We start from the raw sequence: 24,306 nt of genomic DNA, 5'->3' as shown, positions 1-24,306 counted from the left end.
ACCTACTTCACAGGGTTGTTGTGAGGATAAGATGGAGAGGGGGCAGCTCATGACTGCTGCCTTGGGCTCCTTGGAGGAAAAGGTAACAAAGGTAACATCAAAGTAACAAAGAATAATGAATTAACTCCCTGGTGCTCTGCACCCGTACTTCAGATCTGTCTTTGTGAAGGGGACGGGCTGCTTAATCGGCTCCAACTGTGAAGCTGAAGACCTCTGTTGGGAGCAGCCCCCTTGCTTGGACGGGTGTGCCTGCGTTGCCTGGAGCTCCCTTTTGGAATGGAATTCTCCCAGCAAGACACCTCCCAAGTCCTCCCTCGTGAAGGACCCTGAACTCACCTGCCATTTGCATGGCCATTGCTAAGTGGCCTCCCCTGCTGCTGTGGCCGAGAGGGACTGACTCATGAACCTGTTTGTGTACTGCAAAGGCGGGACTGGAAGGTTCCCCCAAGGTCGCCCTTCTGGGTTGGAGAGACAGAGGGCGCCAGCACACCTCTAGTTTGTTGCACCCGCCGTTTCCTCCCACCTATCCCACTTGTCCTCAAACAGAAAAAAATGTATTTTCCCAAATATGCACAAATGAAGCACCATGACCTCCCCGTGTATTTCTCGCCTAGCATGAACCGCTGTGTGTTGGGGGCTGTGGGCAATTGTTTTGGGTTGTTGGGGGTGTGGTCATGACGGCAAAGGCAGCAACAATGGGCTGTGGGACATTGCCTTCTCACACCTGCACCATTTTGGGTCCTCACCCTTTTCAGCCTGCAGCATTCTGAACAAGGCAACAGAATGGCAGGTCAGCAGAGCAGTGGGCCAGCCTCCCAACCTGCAGGGACACCCACCTGCTGTGCATTCCCAGTGAGATTGTCAGAAACACTGAATGGAAAGCGGGGGGGGGGGGATCGGGGGGGGCTGTCTGCAAGGGGAGGGAAAAGGGTGGGAGCCAGGGAGGAATTATCATCACGCCCCAAGTGCGTGTAATGCTCTTTTGCAGAAAGGTGGCGATGCCTCCAAGGGGCATCACCACCCCCGTCATAAGGAATGAGGAAGAACGCAATTGTGATGGTGACAGCCATCTAAGGAGAACGGCCCAGTCCTGCAATACCAGGTGGGGAAAGAACCGGCGATGATGTGGCATTCTCTGCCCATGTGATGGAGTCCAGAGCTTCTTGCCTGACTGCAGTGCCCAGGAAATCATGGGGCTGATTTCCTCCTTTATTATGCACCTTTGGTCGTGCCTGCCTCTCTCTCCATCAGGCGCACTGGAGCATTCAAGGCTGCTCCCACTACTTCAGGAGGTTCTTTCTGGCCTGTTGTTTCTCTGAGATGACATGTGAGGAAACAAGGGACTCTTCTCATCCAAGTCCACGAGGATCCACCCAGTCAGACATCCCAGGCCAGGTGCATACGGGTGTGAACTTTTCCAAATGGCCATGTAAACTCCAATTTTCTTAAATAAATGTAACTTTATTTTTTCATTGTTTTAATACTCCTATATCTAGGCCAGGCCTAACGTAATTCTTCACCCCACACCACCATGCTTGTGTGTGACCGAATATGCCACTAAGCATTTTGGACTCCCTGTAACTACTGAGGCTTCTTTTATTGGGTATATACAGGCTCTCTCAGAGGCCTGCTCCAATAACCAAAAAGGTTGTTATAAGCTTTGGGGGTCCTTGTATTCTGTCTGGCCAAGATCCTCCAGTCTCTTACTAAGCTGCCCTTAATGGCACCCCAAATCCACTTCACCTCCAGGTAGGGCTGCCTCTGCTTGGATCACCCTCCCTGAGACTCAAGAACTGGAAAAGCCCACAAAGCAGCCCCGCCCCACCCCCGGTGCTGAACGACAGGGCCACCCCCAGCTCAGTCTCCCACCTTTGTCTCAGCACAGAAGTGACAGCAGCTGAGAGCTTGTGGCAATGACCCAATGCTTTCTGCTCAGGAACCAACTCTTCTGTGAAGTCTTTGGTGCAGCCTTCTTACATGAGTCCTCATCCTCAAATGAACCTGAAGCCACAGTACCACATACATTTAATTGCATTGATGCACATCCTTCTCCGGCTGCCCTTGTTTCTGCTGAAATGGAGACTGTTGGCTCCTTGAGACAGGAAAATGATTTTTGCTGATATTATTCTGTAAAGCACCGATGGAATGAGATGAAGGGTGTGGTGGTGGTAATGATGGAAGGAGGGGATTCCCTCCTGAGACGCAAAGGGACACGCACACACGAAAGCAAAAACACAGGTGCTTAGGGTTTGTTTTTTTTAAAAAAAGGTGTGTTTCTTTATCGTTATACCTATAGCTGAGTTTGGCCATTATGCAGCATATATATGAGGGGTGAACCACGCAGGAGACGTGCTCTTGGGGGCCCTTCCTCTCCTCCTCCTCCACCCCCCCTTCTCCTGGCTTCCATCTCTGCCGGAAGTGCTGCCAGGGGCATCTCCTCTCGGCACTGGTGGCGCTGGCTCCATGGGTGGAAATCCAGGGTCGGCCACTTCCGTGGTAGGTGTGGGGTGGCTTTTGAGCCGCTCTGCAGTGGACAAGGCTAGAGGAGGCAGCCCCAGTGGTGAAGACGCGTGAGGCAAGGCAGGAAGCTGGCTGGTGGCACAGCGAGGTGGCTGGTGGTGGAACAAGGGTGGCGGAAGAGGGAGGACGGGTGCATTCTCTGGGGTACGACAGACGAGATAAATAACAAAAAAGGCTCCCTCACCCCTCCGCTCCAGGTCTGGAAGGGCTCTGCACTGATGCACTGCGTTTGGCTGGAGAGCTGCCCCCCCCCCGCGCCCCTTTCAGCCCAGGGCCTGGAAGGCTGTCAGGGCAGAGGGTGCCGGTGCTCCCTTGCTTCTCAGCCTGCAGTGCCTTTGGGGAGGCAGAGTCTGCATGTCTCTTGCCTTGAGGCTGGCAGGGAGGGGGCAGGTGTTGCCAGCAAGAGCTCCTAGCAGGGTGGGAGGACCTGGTGCTGCAGGGACCCCTCCCTGCTCATGACCCCACCCTCCCAGCTGAGCAGTCAGCCTAAATTCTGGGGTAGCAGAAGCTCTGGATGGGTGGCAGAAGCAGCAGCTCAGAAGGAGAGGGGGCTTGGCTGGGGCTGCAAGGCGGGGTTCCTTAGCCCGCCCTTTCCAGGCTGGGCTGGGGCCTGCTTCAGCCTGCCCCCACTCCCCACCCAGAGGGAGCCCCCCACCTAGATCCCCAGCTCTTCCTCATAAAGCAAGGCTGCGCTGAAGACTGTCAGCGGCTCATCCGGAGAATGGGCCAGCCGGCCAGACACCAGGTCCACACAGAGAGTCTCCTCGGCATCCATGGGCACAACGAGGGTGAAGACTGCCAGGGCCCCGGCGCTTGGCTGGCGCTCAGCCACAGGCTTGTTCTCCAAGCCTTCGGGCTGGTACCCAGCGGAGTCACTGCGGGCAATGGCCTGGCTGGAGCGTGACAGCACAGCCTCGATCTTCTCGCCCCTGTGCCCGGTCAAGATGGCGCTGACCAGATAGCGGCCAGAGACAGGTGCGCTGAAGATCCCTGTGGAGAGGGGGGCGCGTCAGGGCAGGAGGATCCTAGGGCAAGGGGCCAGTTTTGCCTTTGGCCTCGCCTCGCCAGCCAGCCCCCAGCCAGGGCCCAGCTCTCAACGGAGGGGTAAAGGGATGTGTCTTCAGGTGGGGCAGATCCTAACTTCCCATCTGCACTGATGCGGTCGGAGCCGACAGTTGCTGACCAAAAGGGAGATATGGGGAGGGAGCCATCCGTGCTGCCGGAGAAGGCCCCCATGGCTTCTCTCACGGGTGGCCCCAGGCAGGGTTGGAGGCAGCCTCTGAATACCTGCCAGCCATGGGGAGGGTGCTGCCAGCCTCAGGTCCTGCAGGCGGGCTCCCCAGACCGGCCCCTGTGGAAGCAGGTGCTGGGCACGGGCCCACAGCTGGACCAGCCACAGGGCTCTGTTGGTGAACGCAGGAGGCCCACCCGGCTCTGTCCCCCCTCAGCCTGTCCCCCTGCCCGCCCCGCGCCTCTGCTGGCCACTGACCTGAGCCTGGGTCATAGGCGTTGCCATCGTTCACCAGCACCCTGTCGAAGGCAACGGTTCCGGTCTCCACGTGCCAGGCTGCCGTCAGTGCCGCTGCGAAGGAGATCTTGGGCATTGTTCCAGCTGGACCTGGCAACCCTGCAAGGGTGGGAGGCAGGCTGATGGATACCCTTTCCGCCACTTCCTCCCTGCCTGTCCTCGTGGCACCCCAGCCCCAGTTCCACACACCACACTCGGGGTGGGGGGAGAAGATGCGCCTTTCAGTTTTTATTGGGGGGGGGGATAGAAATTGGTTGCTCTCCTCATTTTCTTTGGTACTCTGGCAGGTTAATGTAAGGATTAACCTACCTAGGATTAACTTTACCTAGCAAGGTGGTGGGCTCTCCCACACTGGAGGCATTCAAGCTGAGGCTGGACAGCCACCTGTCAGGGATGCTCTGACTTGGATTCCTGCACTGAGCAGGGGGCTGGACTTGAGGGTCCTGCAGGCCCCTTCCAACCCCACTATTCTATGATTCTATGAACCAAGGTGCTTTGGCCCCTGCTAGCAAGGGCCTTGGTGCCTTCCGAAACTGCAAGTGCAGGGCACACTTCTCTCCACATCACTGAAAGGAGCCTACCCTGAAGCTAAAAAGGTAAAGGTGTCCCCAACCAGTCGTGTCCGACTCTAGGGTGCGGTGCTCATTCCTGTTTCTAAGCCGAAGAGCCAGCGCTATCCGAAGACGCTTCCGTGGTCATGTGGCCGGCAGGACCGAACACCAAGGTGCACGGAACGCTGTCACCTTTCCTGCCGAGGCGGTACCTATTTATCTACTTGCAATGTCTTGCTTTCGAACTGCTAGGTTGGCAGAAGCTGGGACTGAAGACGGGAGCTCACTCCGTCACGCGGCACTCGGGTCTCGAACTGCTGTCCTGCCGACCTTCCAGTCTGCAGTTCAGCGTCTTAACCACTAAGCCACCCTGAAGCTACACATATACATAAAGGCAATTCATTATTTAATTGTTTTAATGTGTATTTTTATGTGTATTTGTACACTTCTAATCCACCCAATAACTAATGTTCTTTAGGTGGATCTAATCAAATTAATTTTATCTGATTATCCCTTGATTTGAAATGCAGCAGGCAGAACCTTGGAGGTTTGAGGCTCCCCACCCCCGCAAGCCAGTACTCTCTCTGATCCCTGCCCCAATATGACAGAGCGGAGGGGGCCCCTGGCGAGGGTGGGGGAGCAGGAGGGCAGATCGCCCGGAAGGTGCCGCTCCCGTCCTCGGACTCCGCCCAGGGGGCGAGGGGGCTGGCTTTGCCTGCAGGTGCCTCCTGGGCTCAGCTGGGGCTTGAGGAGCTGCCGCTGCCAGTCCTCAGCACCCTTGCAGAGCGAGAGGGGCTAAGACCCTGATTCATGGGGGGCACCTCCCCCCCCCAGCCCCAGCCCCAGCCCCCCTCCCATTCCAGCTCTCTCCCATGCAGAGAACAGTAGTGATACCTCCCCCCCCACACACACATGCAGCCCGCATCAGCTGTGTCCGGTCATTACCTTGCTCTCCAGGGAGACCTGCAAGAGAAAAGGGAGCCTGATCAGTGCCGGGGAGTCTCCTAAGGGATGCTGCAAGGCGGAGGAACTGTCCTCTCTCTCATACACGTGGCTCTGCCTGCCCCAGAGCCCCAGGAGAGGGGCTGGAGCTGCCGTGGTGGGCGAAGGCCGCAGCTCGGACTGGAAATGCCCCACTTGGAGTTGAACTGTCCTGTACACACCAGGGGCAGTTAGTGAGGCGGGGGGGGGGGTGTTTGCAGCTGCACACACCCTGCAACCTCACCTCTGCAGAGAAATCCAGGCATCCCACCCCAGCCACCCTGCTCTGCCTGGCTTGCAAAAGCGGGAACCTTGTGGCCATCTCAATTCCCAGGCAGAGCGGCCTTTGGGACCCGCCCCCCCCAGCTGAAAAGCTGGCCTTGCTGCAACTGATGATCCTCGGTCTGGCTGCAGCCAGGACGGGAGGGGGGGAGGCACCTGAGGCCCTCCCAGGCCATTCATCCCTGAGCCCCAGAGGGCGGGGCAGGGGGGTGTTGGGGCAAAATGATCCCGAGAGGCTAGGAGCAGAGCTTCTACCAGGGGCCCAATCCAGCCCCCCGTGTTCCCCGATGGCCCCCTCCCCCAGCCACTGACCAGTAGTTTGGTAGTTTCCCAGCATTTGCGCAGCTGCCCCCACCCCAGAAGGCCGAGCACCCCCTCCCCAAAACGCAGCTGCTGGCAGCCACAGCACTAAGCTCAAGCAAGCTGGCACTATCTGTATGCACCCCGGAATGCGCCCCCGCCACCAGCATCTCGGCAGCGTCAGCATCAGGTCTGGGCCTGAAGGCGCTGCTGCCCCCAAGGCCCTGGCTGCGAAGCTGCTCCTCCCGGGAGCGCGGGGCCAGGCTGGAGTGCCATGGCAGGCAACTGCAGCCTGGCCACTCCTCACCTGGGGGCCCCACGGAGCCGGTCCTTCCGTCCTTGCCAGGGGGCCCGACTGGGCCCGGGAGTCCCAGCCCGCCCACAGGACCTGCTGGGCCTGGGAGTCCTGGAGGCCCTGAAGGAGAGGAGAAAAGCGACAAGCTCCAGGCGAGCAGCTGCTAGAAGGCGAGGCAGGGCGGGCGCGAGGCCTCTGCCCGCCCTGGTGCCCGGCCAAGAGGCGGCCTGGCGACTGCAGGCACCCCGCTGCCCCTCGCCTCCGGCCGCCCCTCCCCAGTGTCGGCACCTGCGAAGTCCTGGAGCACGAGGCGCTGCAGCTGGTCCTGCAGGCCCCGCAGCGAGCCGTTGAGGGCGTCGAGGCGGCCGTGCAGCGCGGCCAGCTGGCTGCCGCGGAGCTTGTCCAGCAGGGCGCCGTGGTCGCGCAGCGTGCCGTTCACCTCGCGCAGGCAGCCCCAGAGGGCCGAGACGTGCTTGTCCAGCCCCTCCTTGATCTTCCGCAGGCTGCCGGACACGCGGTCCAGCCGCTCGCAGGCGCCCTCCAGCTTGGCCAGGCGCTGGTCCAGGCCCCCGGAGGCCCGCCGGCAGTCGGAGGCCTCGACGCGCAGCGCGCCGCCGAAGTGGCGGATCTCGCGGCCCAGCCCCTGGAAGCGCTCCTCGCTCTCGCCCACGTGCTCCGTCACCTCCTGCTGCACGCGGTTGATCTCGGCGATGATGCGGTCCTTGGTGGCGCCCAGCTCGTGGATGTCCGTCTGGTGCTTCTCCACGCGGGCCTGCAGGCCGGCTAGCGTCTCGTTGAGCGAGCTGAAGCCCAGGATCACCTCGGAGAGCTCGCCCTGCAGCGACTGCAGGTGGACGCTGGAGCTGCCCCCGATCACGCTGAAGCCGTCCAGGGGCTGCTTGGCCGCCTCCCCCGACGGCTCGGCCGCGCCCACCTGCGGCGGCCTCCTGCCGGCGCCCGGCTGCGCCAGCTCCGCCTGCAGCTCGGCGCAGGCCTGGCGGCAGGGTGGGTGGCGCGCCAGGCCGTCGAGGGCCTGCTCGAGCCTCTCCAGGCGCTGGCGGGTTCCGTTGGAGTGCGGCGCCAGCAGCTCCGGCGGCCCTGCGCTCGCCGACACGCCCGCCAGCCGGCTCTCCAGCTCGCCCACTTCGCCGGCCAGCTGGCTCAGGGCTTCGCCGTGGGCGCCCACCAGGCCGTGCAGGCTGCGCAGCTGGCCGGACACGTCGAGCTGGTGGAGGCTGGAGCCCAGCAGGCGCAGCTGGCCCTCGTTGTCCAGCACGCGCCGCTCCAGGCCGCCGAGGATGGAGCTGATCTGCGAGTCCTGGCCTCCGCCGGGCGGGGCGCAGATCCGCGTGCACGTGTGCACCGCCCCGCGCACCCGCTCCAGCGCGCCCTGCTGCTGCAGGCTGCCGTCCTTCAGGCCGCCCACGTCTCGCGACAGGTTGGCCAGCGCGCGGTGCGCCTGGCTCTGGAAGTCGTTGAGGCGGGAGAAGGCGAAGTCGAGCCGCCCCTCGGCCCTGCGCAGCCGCTCGTCGGCGCCGCCCAGCACGACCTGCAGGTCCGCCAGGCTGCGCTGCGTGGCGTTCACGCGGCTCTCCATCTCCGCCATGCGCCTGTCCAGGGGCGAGGCGGAGGGCGGCGAGGGCGGCCCGCGCCCGCTCGGGGCCTGCTGCTCGTGCAGCCGCGCCACGGAGCCCGCCACGGCGTCGAGGCGGCGCTCCAGCCCGGCCACGCGGCTCTCCAGCTGCGGGCAGCAGTCCCGGGCCGGCTGCTCGGCGGCCAGGCGGCTCACGTGCTGCTGGAAGGCGTCCGCGGCGTCGCGGGTCCGCTGGCCCGCCGTGGCCACCAGCTTCTCGAGGGCCCGCAGGCGGTCGCGCTCCTCGGCCTGCTGCCGCCGCAGCGCCTCCACCCCGGCCAGGCAGGCGGCGCACGGCTCCTGCGCGCGCCGCTCCACCTCCCGCAGCGCCTCGCCGCGGACGCCGGCGCCGCCCGCGCCCTGCCCGCCGCTCTCGTGGCTGGAGAGGCGGTCGTCGAGGCGCCGCAGGTGGCGCTGGATCTCGTGGAGCGCCTCCTGCATCTCCGGGTGGGCGGCGGCGGCGGCGGCGGCGGCGGCGGCGTCCGCGGGCTGCTTGCCGTTCAGGGCGGCCTCCACGGCCCGGCGCGCGTCCTCGGCGAGCTCGGCCCGCGTGGCGGCCCGCAGCTCGCGCAGCTGCTCGCTCAGGCTCTGCACCTTCTCCTCCAGCTGCCGCACTTTCTCCGAGCCCCCGCGCCCTGCCGGGAGGAGAAGAGAGAGGAGACGCGCTGGCGGCCGGGGGACCCCTCCCTCTGCCCCAGCGCAGCAGAGACTGGCCGGCCGGTGACCACTGTGCTCCGCCGGGGCTGCTGCCAGCCGCAGCCTGCGGCCTCGGCGGGCTCTGACACCGCGGGTGCGGGGCGCCCGGACCAGAGTGGCAAGCGCCGAAGCTGGGCTGCTCGGCCTCGAGGCGTGCGCGCCTCCGCTGCCCTTGCTGCTGCCTACGGGAAGCGCCCGGCTGCTCCCCGAGTCCGCGCTGCCTTGTCCTGAACCTCGAGGGGCCCGACCGCTAGCCTCGCTTGCTGGCTCAGCTTTGCTTCTCAGCCTTCTTTTCACCCTCGATCACGAAACGGGGAAGAGCCCAAGGCCAAGAGACCTGTCTCGCTGGGCCGGGCCCGAGGGCCCCTCCAGATGGTCTCTTCCAGCAGCCCCTGGCCAGGTGGCCTCCCCGGGGCTTGCCCCAGCATCTGGCCCCCGGGGGTGCATTGCCTGTGCCCGGCAGAGCCATGGGCCTCCCTCCCCGAGGCCAGCATGCATGGCTGGCGCAAGAGGCCACGTCTCGGCAGAGCTGGCCTTTGTCTTCTCTCGGACAAGGACGACCAGACGCGAGGGGGCAGGTGGGCTTCCCCTGTCTGCGGAAGAGGGGGCCTTGGCAGGTGCAGCTTGTCACGCAGGAGTGTGAAACGTGCCCCCTGCTAAAATCCCCTCTTCTCCTGTGCAGCCATTAAAGATACTGCAGTTCCCCCAAGCCACACACGCCTGTACACCTCCTCACCCAATTTCACACGGGGAAGGACATGGTGGACAGGGAATCTGGGAAGATGGCGCTGGAGCCGTGGGCACTAGGCAGCTGTCAAAGGCTTAATCTCCAAGAAGTCCAGCGATGCCAGTTACATGCCCTGAAGCCCCCACCCCACCCACACCTGCTGCAGCAGATCTGCCAGGCTGTGTGGAGTGCTTCTGGGCTGGGCCGGCCTGCAGACAACTCCCTGTTTCTGCTTGTGGCAGGAGGGGAGGAGAGCACAGTGGGAGGGGGGAGTCGGAGCCCAAGGGGCGGGGGCCTGTGGCAGCTATGGTATACCCCAGCTGCCAGGGAACATGGGTGGGAGGGCGCTGTGGCACATGTCTGGCCTGCGGGCTTCCCACTGGGGCATCTGGCTGGCTACTGTGGGCACAGAATGCTGGAGCTGGGCCTTCTCTGGCTCTGGTCCAGCTTCAGGGCTCTTCTGGTGTTTGTGTGTAGTGCTGGGGGGCAGCACTTCTCCCACACGCCCTTTCCAGTACCTTCTCCGCCAAGGCTGCTGAGCGTGTTGCTAAAGCCAGACAGGTTGGGGCGGGCAGGCTGTGGTTGTGGCCGAGAGGTGGTATGCGGCACCCCCCCCTCGGCACAGTCATCGCCCGAGTACCCAGGGCAGCAGCGCCACTCTGTGTCCGACGCTGCCTTGTAGGCCACCTTGTAGCGCGGGCGCACAAAGCTCCGATACCTGCCAGATGGAAAGACAAGGGAAGCCGCAGCTGGGCGTGTGCCTGGAGTAAGGAGCTGGGCCGTGCTTCTGGGCCAGCTGGCGGCCTTTGCGCTGCATTGGTGAGGCGGGCGTCATCCCTGCAGCTCCAATCAGCCCCCCTTGGTATCTGCATCTCCCCCCACCCCTGCCAGCCTGGGGCCACTGCAAGGTTTCTCCAGAGCCCAGCGCAGAGTGCCGGGCGGCAGGTGCGCCTTCCCCACCACGAGCCCCGCAGAAGCGGCAGGCCGGGGCTCCTCTGGCTTGGCCCACCTCCTCAGCCTCGTCGCTCCAGCCCCTCGCAGGCCCGGGCTTCCCCACCAGGAGGCGGCGGATCCCTTCCCACGCGCCTGGCCCAGCGGCCGTCTGGCAGCTCCTGCGGGCCCATGGGCAGTGCGTTTCCCTGATGGGCTGGGCGTGTGCCGGCAGCAGCCGCAGGCATCCGCCCTCTCCCCCCATCTGCCCACGGAGGCCTGACCCTGGATCCGCCCAGCCAGCGATGCCCAGAGCATGGCACATCCTCCACTGCCCCACGCTTGCCCTCAGTCCTGGCCCAGTTTCCCTGCCCTGCAGGATGTGTTGCGATGCCAAGGACAACAGCCACCCCATCTTGCCTGCCTGCCCGCCCACACTCACGTGACGACACGGGGACACTGCAGTTGCCCCCAAACACACGGCTGGTAATCTGGCTTCACATAGGTATCGACACCATCCTCCACCACGCAGCTCACACTGCGTGTCACCACGTAGGCACACCAGTTTCTGCAAGGGAGCAGTGGGGCAGGGGGTGAGGATGGGTGGCTGGGACAGGGGCTGGCCACAGCTGAACCCCTTTGTCTCTCCTCAGGACTATCCGAATAGCGCTTGAGCCAGAGCCCCTCCCAGTTCCAGACCGCCATGGCCCAGAGATGCCACACTTTGAGGCCAAGGAGGGCAGCAGGGGTGCAAAACACTTGGTGGCAGGGATGAAAATGAGCTGTGGGATCACTCCTGGGGCTGCATCTTCCGGCAGTTCCTCTAAGCATGCGCAGAGTGCAACCGCACCCACCCCAAGTAACCAGTGGAAGTTGCCCCAACCCATTTGAGATGAGAGGATTGAGCTTCTAGAAGAGAGAAGGGGGCACTGAGGCAGGCTTGAGGCCCAGCACCTTTTGTTCAGAAATGAAATCGCAGCAGTTCAGACCAGGGTTCAAGGGAGGTCAGTCAGAGGTGGATCCAGCCTCAAAAACACTCCTGTGGGCCGGTGTTGGAGCACTGGACTGGGGCTGGGAGACCTGGGTCCAAGTCACCACTCAGCCATGAAGCTCCCTGGGTGACTTTGAGCCAGTCACTGACTCTCAGCCTCACCAACCTTGCAGGGTTGTTGCAAGGACACAACATAGAGAAGGGTGTATCCTGCCTTGGGCTCCTTAGAGGGAAGGTTTAACAAATGTAACAGATGTTTGGAGCCCGACGATGTGGACAAGATGCTTGCTCTCTCTGACCCCTGCCCATCGTTCGAGCTCACCGCAAAGGGCTGACTGGATGGATCGGGGGGGGACGCATCATTGTGTGATGGCGTGGTCCCTCCTGCCTTGAAGGAGGCAGTGGCACAACCACTCCTGAAAACGCCCTCCCCGGATCCAGGGATCTGTGCTATCGTCCTGTCTCCAGCAGCCCATTCCTGAGTAAGGTGCTTGAGGGAGTGGTGGTCTCTCAGCTACAGGCACTCATGGATTAACTTGATTATCTGGGTCCATTCCAGTCTAGATTCAGGCCTGGTCTTGGGACAGAATCGGCCTTGGTCGCCCTGATGGAGGACCTCCTTTAGGAGAGGGATGGGGGGGGTGACCCTGTTACTTCTTGATTGCTCAGCAGCTTTGGATACTGTTGACCATGGTATCCTCCTGGACTGCCTCTGTGAGCTGGGAGTTGGAGGCAATGTTCTACAGTGGGTCGACTCATACTTATAGGGTCAGTTCCAGAAAATAGCATTGGGTGACTGTACCTCAGCCCCATGGCAGCTGAACTGTGGGGTGCCACAGGGCACCCTCCTGTCCCCAATGTTATTTAACATCTAAATGAAGCTGTTGGGAGCAGTCATCAGGAAATTTGGGGCAAGCTGTCACCAGTATGCTGACAACACCCGGCTCTATTTCTCTGTGACATCTGAATCAGGAGAGGCCATGCACGCTCTGCACTGGAGCCTGGATGCAGTTATGGCCTGGATGAGGACCAATAAACTGAAGCTGAATCCTGATAAGACAGAGACCCTCTGGGTTGGCAGAGCTGCAGGGCCAGTAATTGGGGTGTTGCCTGTTCTGGATGGGGTTGCGCCCCCTCTGAAAGAGCAGCTCCGTTGTTCGGGGGTGCTCCTGGATCCCAGGGCACCCAGTACCAACTCCAGTTGGTACGCCAGCTATGCCTGTTCCTGTATAGGATAGCATAGCACAGCCATGATGGTCCACACACTGGCAGTCTCACGATTAGAGTACCGCAACACACTCTATGTAGGGCTACCCTTGTGCGTGGTTCAGAAACTGCAGCTAGTGCAGAATCCACAGCTAGGCTGCTCGCTGGGACACGCAGCTATGCTCACAAGTGTTAAAAGAACTGCACTGGCTGCCTATTAGCTACCGAGCCACGTTCAAGGTTATGCTATTATCATATAAAGCCCTAAACAACTTGAGACCAGGATACCTAGCGGACCCCCTTGCCTTATACATACCCAGGCAATATCTAAGATCATCAGAGGAGGCCTTGCTGGTAATACCAAAATGAAGGGAAGAACCCTGATGGTGGGCCTTCTCTGTAGTGGCACCCATCCTCTGGAAAACCCTCCCCCGTGCAGTTCAGGAGACAGAAAATGTGGCATCTTTGAAGCGCCTCCTAAAAATGCACCTTTTCACCCAGGCTTTCCCTGGGTTGTAACTGCGGTTGGGTTTTATGTGCTACTTTTAAACTTTTGAAGTCTTATGTTTTATTGTGTTGTATTTTATGGTTTAAATTGTTGTGAAGTATTGGGCAATATCCCCTTCATGGATCACTGCCTTGTTGTGGCGAAGGGGCTTGCGTAACTCAGTGAAGCCATAAGCTATGCCGTGCAGGGCCACTCAAGACGGACAGGTCATGGCGGAGAGTTCTGACAAAATGTGGTCCACTGGAGAAGGAAATGGCAACCCACTCCAGTATTCTTGCCAAGAAAACCCCATGGAACGTATCACAAGGCGAAAAGATACGACGCCGGAAGATGAGCCCCTCAGGTCGGAAGGTGTCCAATATGCTACTGGGGAAGAGCAGAGGGTATTTCCAAGTAGCGCCAGAAAGAGTGAAGCGGCTGGGCCAAACCCGAAAGGACACTCAGCTGTGGATGTGTCTGGTGGTGAAAAGAAAATCCGATGCTGTAAAGAACAATATTGTTTAGGAACCTGGAATGTCAGATCAATGAATCAAGGTAAGCTGGAGGTGGTCAAACATGAGATGGCAAGATTGAACATCAACATCTTGGGAATCAGCGAACTAAAATGGACAGGCATGGGCGAATTTAATTCAGGTGACTATCATATCTACTATTGTGGGCAAGAATCCCTTAGAAGAAATGGAGTAGCACTCATAGTCAACAAAAGGGTGGGAAAAGCAGTACTGGGGTACAATCTTAAAAATGATAGAATGATCTCAGTACGAATCCAAGGCAAACCATTCAACATCACAGTAATTCAAGTCTATGCCCCAACCACTGAGGCCGAAGAAGCTGAGGTTGATCGGTTCTACGAAGACCTACAACACCTTCTAGAACTAACACCCAAAAAAGATGTCCTCTTCATCATAGGGGATTGGAATGCTAAAGTAGGAAGTCAAGAAATCACCGGGATAACAGGCAGGCATGGCCTTGGTGTACAAAATGAAGCAGGACAAAAGCTAATAGAGTTTTGCCAAGAGAACATGCTGATCATAGCAAACACTCTTTTCCAACAGCACAAGAGGCGACTCTACACATGGACATCACCAGATGGTCAATATCGAAATCAGGTTGATTATGTCCTTTGCAGCCAAAGATGGAGAAGCTCCATACAGTCAGTAAAAACAAGACCTGGAGCTGACTGTGGCTCAGATCATGAGCTGCTTCTTGCAAAATTTCGGCTTCAATTGAAGAACGTTGGGAAAACCACTAAACCGTTCAGGTATGACCTAAATCATATCCCTTATCAATATACAGTGGAGGTGAGGAATAGATTTCAGGGATTAGACCTGATAGACAGAGTGCCTGAGGAACTATGGACGGAGGTCCGTAACATTGTTCAGGAGGCAGCAACTCAATCCATCCCAAAGAAAAAGAAATGCAAGAAAGCCAAGTGGCTGTCTGATGAGGCTTTACAAGTAGCTCACGAAAGAAGGGAAGTGAAAAGCAAGGGAGAAAGGGGAAGATATACCCAACTGAATGCAGAGTTCCAGAGAATAGCAAGGAGAGACAAGAAGGCCTTCTTAAATGAACAATGCAAAGAAATGGAGGAAAACAACAGAATGGGAAAGACTAGAGATCTCTTCAAGAAAATCGGAGATCTCAAGGGAACGTTTTGTGCAAAGACGGGCGTGATAAAGGACAAAGAAGGCAGGGACCTCACAGAAGCAGATGAGATTAAGAAGAGGTGGCAAGAATACACAGAAGAACTATACAGGAAAGATCTGAATGTCCCTGATAGCCATGATAGTGCGGTCACTGAACTTGAGCCGGACATCCTTGAGAGTTAAGTCAAGTGGGCCTTAGGAAGCATTAGTAACAACAAAGCTAGCGGAGATGACAGTATTCCAGCCGAGCTATTTGAAATCCTAAAAGATGATGCTGTTAAAGTGCTGCATTCAATATGCCAACAAATCTGGAACACTCAACAGTGGCCACAAGACTGGAAAAGGTCAGTTTACATTCCAATTCCAAAGAAGGGCAACGGCAAAGAGTGTTCAAACTACCGCACAATTGCGCTCATTTCACATGCCAGCAAGGTGATGCTCAAAATCCTACAAGCTAGGCTTCAGCAGTATGCGAACCGGGAACTACCGGAAGTACAAGCGGGGTTTCGAAGAGGCAGAGGAACTAGAGATCAAATCGCCAACATTCGCTGCATCATGGAGAAAGCAAGAGAATTCCAGAAAAACATCTATTTCTGCTTCATTGACTACGCTAAAGCCTTTGATTGTGTGGATCAAAACAAACTGTGGCAAATTCTTAAAGAGATGGGAGTACCAGACCACCTTAGCTGTCTCCTGAGAAACCTGTACGAGGGTCAAGAAGCAACAGTAAGAACCAGACATGGAACAACCGATTGGTTCAAAATTGGGAAAGGAGTACGACAAGGCTGCATATTGTCACCCTGCTTATTTAACTTATATGCAGAGTACATCATGAGAAATGCCGGGTTGGATGAATCACAGGTCGGAATTAAGATTGCCGGGAGAATTCTCAACAACCTCCGATATGCAGACGATACCACCCTAATGGCAGAAAGCGAAGAGGATCTCAAGAGCCTCTTGTTGAGGGTGAAAGAGGAGAGTGCAAAAGCTGGTTTGAAACTCAACATTAAAAAAACTAAGATCATGGCATCTGGCCCCATCACTTCCTGGCATATAGAAGGGGAAGAAATGGAAGCAGTGACAGATTTTACTTTCTTGGGCTCCAAGATCACCGCAGACGGTGACTGTAGCCATGAAATTAAAAGACGCTTGCTCCTTGGGAGGAAAGCTATGGCCAACCTAGACAGCATAGTAAGAAGCAGAGACATCACCTTGCCGACAAAGGTCCGTCTAATCAAAGCTATGGTTTTCCCAGTAGCAACGTATGGCTGTGAGTGCTGGACTATAAGGAAGGCTGAGCGCCGAAGAATTGATGCTTTCGAACTGTGGTGCTGGAGAAGACTCTTACGAGTGCCCTGGACTGCAAAGAGGTCAAATCAGTCCATCCTAAAGGAAATCAACCCTGAGTGCTCATTGGAAGGACAGATACTGAAGCTGAAGCTCCAATATTTTGGCCACCTAATGCAAAGAGAAAACTCCCTGGAAAAGACCCTGATGCTGGGAAAGACTGAAGGCAAAAGGAGAAGGGGACGGCAGAGGATGAGATGGCTAGATAGCATCACGGATGCAATGAATATGAACTTGAGCACGCTCCGGGAGAGAGCGCAGGACAGGAAGGCCTGGCGTGCTATGGTCCATGGGGTCACGAAGAGTCGGACACGACTGAACGACTGAACAACAACAATTGGGCAATATATAAATGTAATAAATAAAATAAATATAAAAATAAGAAATTACCAACCCATTTCTGGTCCCTCTGTATTTCAACCCCTCACCAGCCCTTTGGACTGTATTTCTATTTCCACATTTGGATATGCCATGGCGCTCAGGGACTGGCCAGCCACAAGGCCTTTCCATTGTGGGGCCACATGACCGGGCAGAAAACCATAACTATCTTAACAATATCAAAAAGTCCTGCCAGACAAATCTGATCTCATTTTTTGATCAAGTAATCTCCCTTGTAGACCGTGGGAATGCTGTGGACATCATATACCTTGACTTCAGCAAAGCTTTCCACAAGTGCCCCAGGATATCCTGATGAGCAAACTAGCTCAAAGTGGGCTAGATGAAACAACGATCCGGTGGATCCACAGTTGGCTACAGAATCGGACTCAGAGAGTGCTTATCAATGGGACCTTCTCCAGCTGGGGAGAGGTAACGAGTGGGGTACCGCAGGGCTCAGTCCTGGGCCCCGTGCTCTTCCACATTTTTATTAATGACTGGGAGGAGGAGGTGCAGGGAATGCTGATCCAATTTGCAGACGACACCAAATTGGGCGGGATAGCTACTACTTTGGAAGACAGAAACCAAATTCAAGTGATCTGGATAGACTGGAGCGCTGGGCAGAAAACAACAGAATGACATTTAATAGGGATAAATGCCAAGTTCTGCACCTAGGAAAAAGAAACCAAGTGCACAGTTACAAGATGGGGGATACGTGGCTCAACCACACTACAAGCGAGAAGGATCTTGGCATTGTTGTCGATCACAAGCTGAATATGAGCCAACAATGATGTGGCTGCAAAAAAGGCCAATGCTCTTTTGGGCTGCATTCATAGAAGCATAGCTTCCAAATCGCAGGAAGTACTAATTCCCCTCTACTCAGCACTGGTTAGGCCTCATCTGGAGTACTGTGTCCAGTTCTGGGCACCACTTTTTAAGAAGGATGCAGACAAGCTGAAGAGGGTTCAGAGGAGGGCAACAAAGATGATCAGAGGGCTGGAAACAAAGCCCTATGAAGAGAGACTGAAAGAACTGGGCATGTTTAACCTTGAGAAGAGAAGACTGAGGGGAGATAGGACAGCGCTTTTCAAGTACTTGAAAGGTTGTCATAGAGAAGAAGGCCAGGATCTCTTCTCCATCATCCCAGAGTGCAGGACATGGAATAATGGGCTCAAGTTACAGGAAGCCAGATTCCGGCTGAACATCAGGAAAAACATCCTGTTAGAGCAATACGACCATGGAACCAATTACCTGGGGAGGCGGTGGGCTCTCCCACACTGGAGGCCTTCAAGACGAGGCTGGACCGCCACTTGTCAGGGATGCTCTGACTTGGATTCCTGCACTGAGCAGGGGGTTGGACTCGATGGCCTTGTAGGCCCCTTCCCACCCTACTATTCTATGATTCTATGATATGCTTGCTACTATTTTCATTATACGTTTAGTGATTATAACTTGTGTTTATTTAGAAATGTTTGTGATCTACCTCATCATAACAAAAACATAATCTCTTAGGGAGCAATCCTGTCGTCATCAATGGTCTCTTCTGAACCCAGGGACGACCACCTATCCAGTGCAGGGTGGGAGGAGTGGTAAGGAGCGGATTTCCTCCCCGCTCTCGCCACCGAAGGGGCGGCCGGACGATGCACAGGAAATGTCACACCAGTACTTCCGCCCACCCCGTCCCCAGAATGCCCTGTTTCCCCTGCTCCACACTGCTCTTCTGAGGCGGCATGGGACGGGGTGGAGGTCGACTCTCCAGGAACCAACCAATCCTATGGCTGTCTAGCTGCCGACTAGCGGCCACAGGATTGTGCCCTTAGACTGTTTAAGCAATAAATATATATTTCTTAATACCAAATTTGTGTTATCTAGCTTGAAAGAAGTTTCAGAGACCACTGCCCATACATTAATTCTTAAAGCCCCAAACACTCAGTAAGGATTTGTAAATCTATCACTGAGTGAAGTCTGTCCTTAAGGCCGTTGTGTTGTCTCTTGATCAGGTGAGTCTCAGATACACCTGTTCAAGTTTAAAAAACCAAGCTAGTCAGATGACGTGTGAATAAGTTACTTGTCTCAGTAGTGTGAATTCTCTTCCCACGTTTGCCTTTTTGCGCAAGTGGATGTGGAAGGTCTTGTGTTGTTTCTGAAACCTTTTTGGCCGGAGGCAACAGTGGGGCAAGAGGGAGATGTGACACATTCCCGTGTGTGCGGGGGCTCTCGTTAGTCTCTTGCAGGAAAAACAACAGACTCTTGTGGTGGTACCGTTGTTTCTGCCACAATACATTTCATTGGTCCACAAAAGCTTCTGCCATATCAGAACTGGCGCCACCTGATTGTATGGAAGCCTGCTTTGGACATAGGGCTCATGGAGTTCAATGGGACTTCCTGACAAGGAAATGTGCATAGGGTTGCAACTGTGTCTTTGAGGTGCTGCTAGTCTCTTTTAAAAGCCAGTGCGCATGCTCAGCAGGAGAACAAGGCTTCTCTCATGCCACTTCCACCTTGCCTAGTTTGATCCTGACATAAAGAACTGGGAACTGGCCTGGCAGAGTAAAAACTATTTTTGTAACTTGTTTCTGGGCAGCCACTTTGGCTCTCTCTCAAGCCACTCCCCATCCCAGATTAGCTCATCTCATTCCTCCTGCTCCTATTATTATTATTATTATTAGTCCTGACTTGGTTAGCTAAAGAAGTGCTGTAGGATGAAAAGGGTCCCTGGACCGTGGGAAATTCTGGGGCCACACAGAGGCATCAGATGGCAAATTTTCCAGTGAGGGCCATGTGCCAGGTGGGCCCCAAAGGGCTGGAGGGAGGCAAGTGCCTTGGAGTCTGTGCAGAAAGGCCTGTTCAGAGCTGCTGGGCGAGGGCCTGGTACCCTCAAGGGCTCTCCCAGCTGCTCCAATGCCTGGGAGCAGCAGAGCTGCTCTTGGGTCTTGAGTGACGGAGGAAATGGCCCCACACACCTTCCCTGCTTTCCCTCTTGAAAAGATGCTGGGGGGGGGCATTACTGGCAGTGCACTCTGCAAAGGGTGGTCATTACTCCATGGTCACCCGCCCAGCAGCCCAGTGGCAGCAGCAGGTCACAGGACCCTTTCATCTCTGCCTGGCTGGGTCTCCGAGGCCCAGGGACCGTCGATGAAGGCGGGTGACCTGGTCAGGGGGACACAGATGGGGAGAGGCAGCCCACAGGCCAGCAGCTGCCTCTCCCCATTCCTGGCTCGGGCCAGTCTGAGCCAGAGTCAGGCTGCCTAGTCATTGCTGAGTTGCTGTTGTCACCTTTGCCATTTCAGATGCATCAGCTAGGGACCCCAGCTTCAGAATGGTTTTCATATGCCCCTGTGAGCATGTGCAGAGTGCCTTCCTTGCCCCACAGAGTTATCACAAGTGGGGGGGCTTCTCCTTAGAGGACAGGACCATTTGGGGCCATCTTCAGCCCAGCCAGCGCTTCTGAGTTCCACTCACCATCCTCCGCTGTGATCTACCAGAGGGATCAAGGGGCAGGGCCCCACTCCATTGGGAGTTTCCAGCAGATGGTTAAAACTCATCGGTTTGGACAAGTTTTGGAGATCTGAGACATGTGCACGGATTCTGTGTGTTTTCATAGTGATTGTTGGATGGTTTTGGCCATTATTGTTGTAAGCCACTTGGAGGGCGTGTAACCAACTCATCTAATTACAAATAAATTTTGTAATTCAGAAACCCCAAAACCAGCCCATGAGGAGGGGCCTGGCTGGAGAAAAAGCTGGGGAGAACCCCTCCTAGGTTGCTGGGGAACTCCCAGAATACTAAGAAGGGGTGTGGGAATGGAGGCGGCGTATACAGATGACCCAATCTTGTGTGGCTGGGTTTTTCTCCCCAGCCCCCCAGCTCTGCCAAAGACCACCCGTTGTTGCTGAGCCCCCTTTCTCCCCCCCCGGCAATGCTGCTGCCGACTCCCATTCTCTGCTGATGTGGCTGTGAAATCCGACTTGTGATGCATTGCCCCACTGCCCCCAACCCCCAGCTAGGCTGCCTGACTGGCTCCCCAGGCGTGGCATCCTTCCACATCCCAGGTCTTCTGGTTCCACTCCCACTCCCCCCTCTGCCTCCCCCACGCCAGCAAGCAAGGAGTCTGACACGCCCTGCTGGGAGTCCAAGGAACCCACTGCCCCATCTCCTCCTCCCCCTAGCCAAACTCTTAAGAACCTCCGTTCTGGTTCCTTGAGACGTCACAAATCTGTTGCAGCCTCATGAGGCCCAGAGCGTCACAGCCCCCTGCCCCCACTCACACAGGCACCACCAGCTCCTGGCACACCCACCCTGCATTCTCCCATACACAGACAGACAGCACTGTCCGCCCTCAGCCTGGGAATGTGCCCCCCAAACAAAAATGGGAAGGTTACATTGATCCAAGACCCATCATGGTTACGTTGCCTGTCCTCCTTTTTAGGAGCTCAGGGCACAGTCCGTTATCATAGCAAAAATACAATCCAACAATAAATGAAACCTATTGAATGGGGGTGGGGCAGCCTCCTGGCTCCCCCCCCCCCCAGCTTGCCTCCCCCTCCTGGTTTAAGATTTAAAACCATTTTATCATTACACAGGCCTTCTTTCCTCAAGCTCAACTTCAGTGCTAAGCAATGGGCAGTTTTAAACGTGCATACATTCAAAGTAATTAGTGAATGTTAATTAGCAACTGCCAGGACAGGATAGCCACCCTGATAACTGGCTGCAGGGTGGGACATAAGTATCCAAACTAGCCAACAAACCCTCTTCTCAGTTCTCCAGTCCTCTCCAAGAGGGCCCCTCCATCCCACAAGGAACAAGGGCAACTGCCTGCTCACGCCAGCAGGCCATGGTCCACTAGCCCAGCAGCATGGTGCGCTCTTGATGGCCATGGCTGGCTCCCCATGGCCTCAGGCAAAGAAAGGGCTTTCCCCTGTGCCTGTGGAGGCTTCTGAAGACTCCTGAGATCGTGGCGGACACCCTCTCCGTTTGTCCCTACCTCTGATTTTTGGAGGCCCAAAGGCTCAGGATAAATGGCCTTGTTGTCTCCCTGCCCCAAACCTGTGACAACTTCCCCTGGAGGTGGCTCTCTTACCTGTGGCGGCTGGCAACCCGTGCGCCATTGGGTGCCTGCGAGGTGCCTTGGAGCTGCGTGAATGGCAGGGCAGCCCCAGTGTACAGGCTGTACCTGGGAGGGTAGTTCATGCCCCAAGCCTGCCTGGCCACCAGACCCCAGCAGAGGCAGAGGTAGGCGAGGGCCGTGGGGCCGGCCATCCCAGGTCTTTGTCGCCCTGTCCTGGGGCCCTGGTCAGCTGCACATGGCCCGGACCGCTGGCCCTGAGAGCAGGGCCAGTGATGCTGCCCGGAGCAAGAGGCCTGCGCTCTCCTTTCGCTTGCCTTCCTTTCCCCGGAGCCTGCAGGACGGGCGCAGGCCGAGGGGGCTCTGCTCAGCAGCTCGCTCGCTCCTCACCCACTGGCAGCTTTGCAAACTTCCCAGCGCGGGCGGGCTCACTCCCCCCGACTTCCTGCCTGGCAGCCCCGGGCCCCCGCGCCCCGCTCCCCCCGCCAGCTGGCCCCGTCCTGGGCTTCCCCCGCTCCCTGCCCCGCCGCTGGCTCCCTCGCCCCTGGGCAGGCCCGGACCTCCGCACATCCCCGTCAGCCAGCCAGGGCAAGGGGACCCTCTGCCGCTCCAGTTCTGGCTTCACCGCCCCGCCCCCCACGCCGGGCTTGCGCTGCTCACATCTGCTTCTCGTTACAGAACCCTCGGCTTGGGCGGGGGGTGCGGGAACAGGAATGGGAGAGCGAGCGGGGCCAGGCAGGGGCCAGCGCAGCCCACAGGAGTCAGCACGGCACCGCTACTGGGCGAGGTCCCTGCCACAGGGCAAGAGGTGGCCAGGGACCCACCACGCACGGGCCCTTCGCCTTGGCACACCATGCCCTCGCCAGGGGCAGCGCTGGCACAGGGCTGGGGAGCGGCCTCAGCTCTGTGGCCGATGCATGGGCCGCTGTTTCTGCCCCTCTCCAGTCCTCCCACTTCACTAGCCAGGAGGGTTTCCAGTAAGCGGCCTGTCTGGCCTGTCCCAATGGGGAAGTGTGTAAGCGCACGCGTGACACGCCTGCGACAGGGAAGCCTTTGTTTCTGGGGGGGGGGCTGTTCCCCGCCTCATTTCCTTGGGTCTGGATCTCTTGGAGATCCCTTTCATCCAAGTCAGTCCCTCGCTACCACTCCCTGGCCAGTCTCACCAGATCCCCGATAAGCCTGGACAGGGTTAGGTTCAGGCACCCCAGGCTGAGTTTCCTGCCCACCAACTTCCCCAGGGACCCAAAGTAGCTGGGCCTTGGGGAAGAGAAGTATAGGCAGCCCTCAGGAGACCCAAGAGGGCTGGGGGAGGGATTTCCCCCTGGCTCACCTGGGTCTGCCTGGCGCGTCTCCATGGCTGAAATGGCTGCACAGCCCAAGAGCAAGGCGGCAGGGCAAAGGCCAGGCTCCCCAGTCCCCAAAGCCCTTGCAGCCAGTGGCCCCATGTAGCTGTGTCTGCCTGGGGCTGGGGCCCACTACATGCGTGCCAGGACAGAAAACAGGCTCTGGGCCTCCGCGCTGGAAAGGGGCCCCGGGAGGTTTTCAGCCTTGCTCCCGACAGCCTGCTTGGCCTGTTCCCTGGCTCTAGGCCTAGCACAGTGGCGAGAATGTGGGGCAGCAGCACTGGCAGGGGGGTGTCGATAGCCCTTTGGGTGGGGGGGATTGGGGCTTCTTCACCTTGGAAAGGAAGGAGGGGTGGCCATACTGGGGGCTGGATGTCTGCCTGGCGGTGGCGGCGGCACCAACTCAGGTCTCCTCCCATCCTGGAGTCAGGCAAGCCCCTCCGGTGGCATCTAGGCCATGGGCTCAGCACCGCCACCAGCAGCTTGGCCATTCCCGGCTGTTCTGACCTTGAGGGTCCAGGGAGGGCCTCCAAACGCCTCATTGTCCAGCGGGGCTGGGGGGTGGGAGGTGATGTTGGTAAAAGGGGATGGGTGTGCACATAGGGGGCAGAGGGTGTCCATCACGTAGCACACCCTCGCCCTTCTGTTGGGGGGTCAGTGGATCGCGCTGTTTCCCAGAATGGCAGCTGGGGTGGAGCGGCGCGGCCCCTTTCCAGATGTGTGCAGGAGGAGTGCTCCTTTGAGGAGGCCCTGGGCCCAGCCTCCTCCTGCTCCTCGGGATGGAGCCCCTCGCACCAAGCCTGTCACTCATGCTGAAGGTGCGTCAAGTGCTGCACAGGGGTTCAGGAGTAGCACGTGGGGGTGGGCCTTGTGGCTCGCAGGTGGCTGAGCTGAGACTTCCCCATATGTACAGTCTCTCCCCACAAGGCCTTGAGCAATGGACTCTTTTGACACAGGGCCCACGGGAAGGTGCTGGTCAAGCCAGCAGTGTCTCTCCCTCTCTGGGGAGAGGGTTCGTTTCCCTGCCCCTAATGGTGCCCCCCACTTGCTGGTTTGCTCATCCTCACACTGGGTCGTCGTCTGGTGCTTGCTGGCCCATCTCTCTGCAAAAGACAGCAGCGTGAGGAGAGCAAGCACAGGCCAGGCACAACGAGCACCACTGCTGCCCCGCTTCCTCTGCCCCCCCCCCCCGCTTCCTCTGCCCTCTGACACTGTGTGTGCATAGGGTGGGAGGGGAAACAAAACAAGCAGGCCAGAGACACACAACACGCCACACAACACGCTACACACACACACACACTCTCTCTCTCTCTCTCCCCTCCAGCAGCTGGGAATTGCCAGAGGACACAATTTTACTTTTGTCTGGGAGGAGATATTTGGCC

The 24,306-nt window shown here is 57.8% G+C and overlaps 1 protein-coding gene across 2 annotated transcripts; it reads right to left on the bottom strand.

The window, feature by feature from the left end:
- Window positions 1–1,479: 1,479 nt before the first annotated feature.
- EMILIN1 (elastin microfibril interfacer 1) lies at window positions 1,480–22,027 on the bottom strand. Of its 2 annotated transcripts, XM_084834881.1 has the most exons (8): window positions 21,597–21,775; window positions 10,886–11,011; window positions 10,032–10,231; window positions 6,746–8,725; window positions 6,470–6,577; window positions 5,545–5,562; window positions 4,010–4,147; window positions 2,250–3,510 (listed from the first exon to the last, which is right to left on the bottom strand). In XM_084834881.1, the coding sequence occupies exons 1-8, from the start codon at window positions 21,773–21,775 to the stop codon at window positions 3,176–3,178; spliced, it is 3,084 nt and encodes a 1,027-aa protein (XP_084691007.1). In that variant the 3' UTR covers window positions 2,250–3,175. The 2 variants fall into 2 exon arrangements, with proteins under 2 accessions (XP_084691099.1, XP_084691007.1); XM_084834973.1 differs by lacking the exon at window positions 5,545–5,562 and having other exon boundaries at window positions 1,480–3,510; window positions 6,463–6,577; window positions 21,597–22,027.
- Window positions 22,028–24,306: the final 2,279 nt, after the last annotated feature.

This window comes from Heloderma suspectum, chromosome 1 (assembly GCF_057233095.1).
Source record: "Heloderma suspectum isolate Gila_16-S chromosome 1, 16-S_ref, whole genome shotgun sequence".
NCBI lineage: Eukaryota > Metazoa > Chordata > Lepidosauria > Squamata > Helodermatidae > Heloderma > Heloderma suspectum.
The sequence above is the reverse complement of the archived record's forward strand: the minus strand, read 5'-3'. Positions and strand labels throughout refer to the sequence as shown.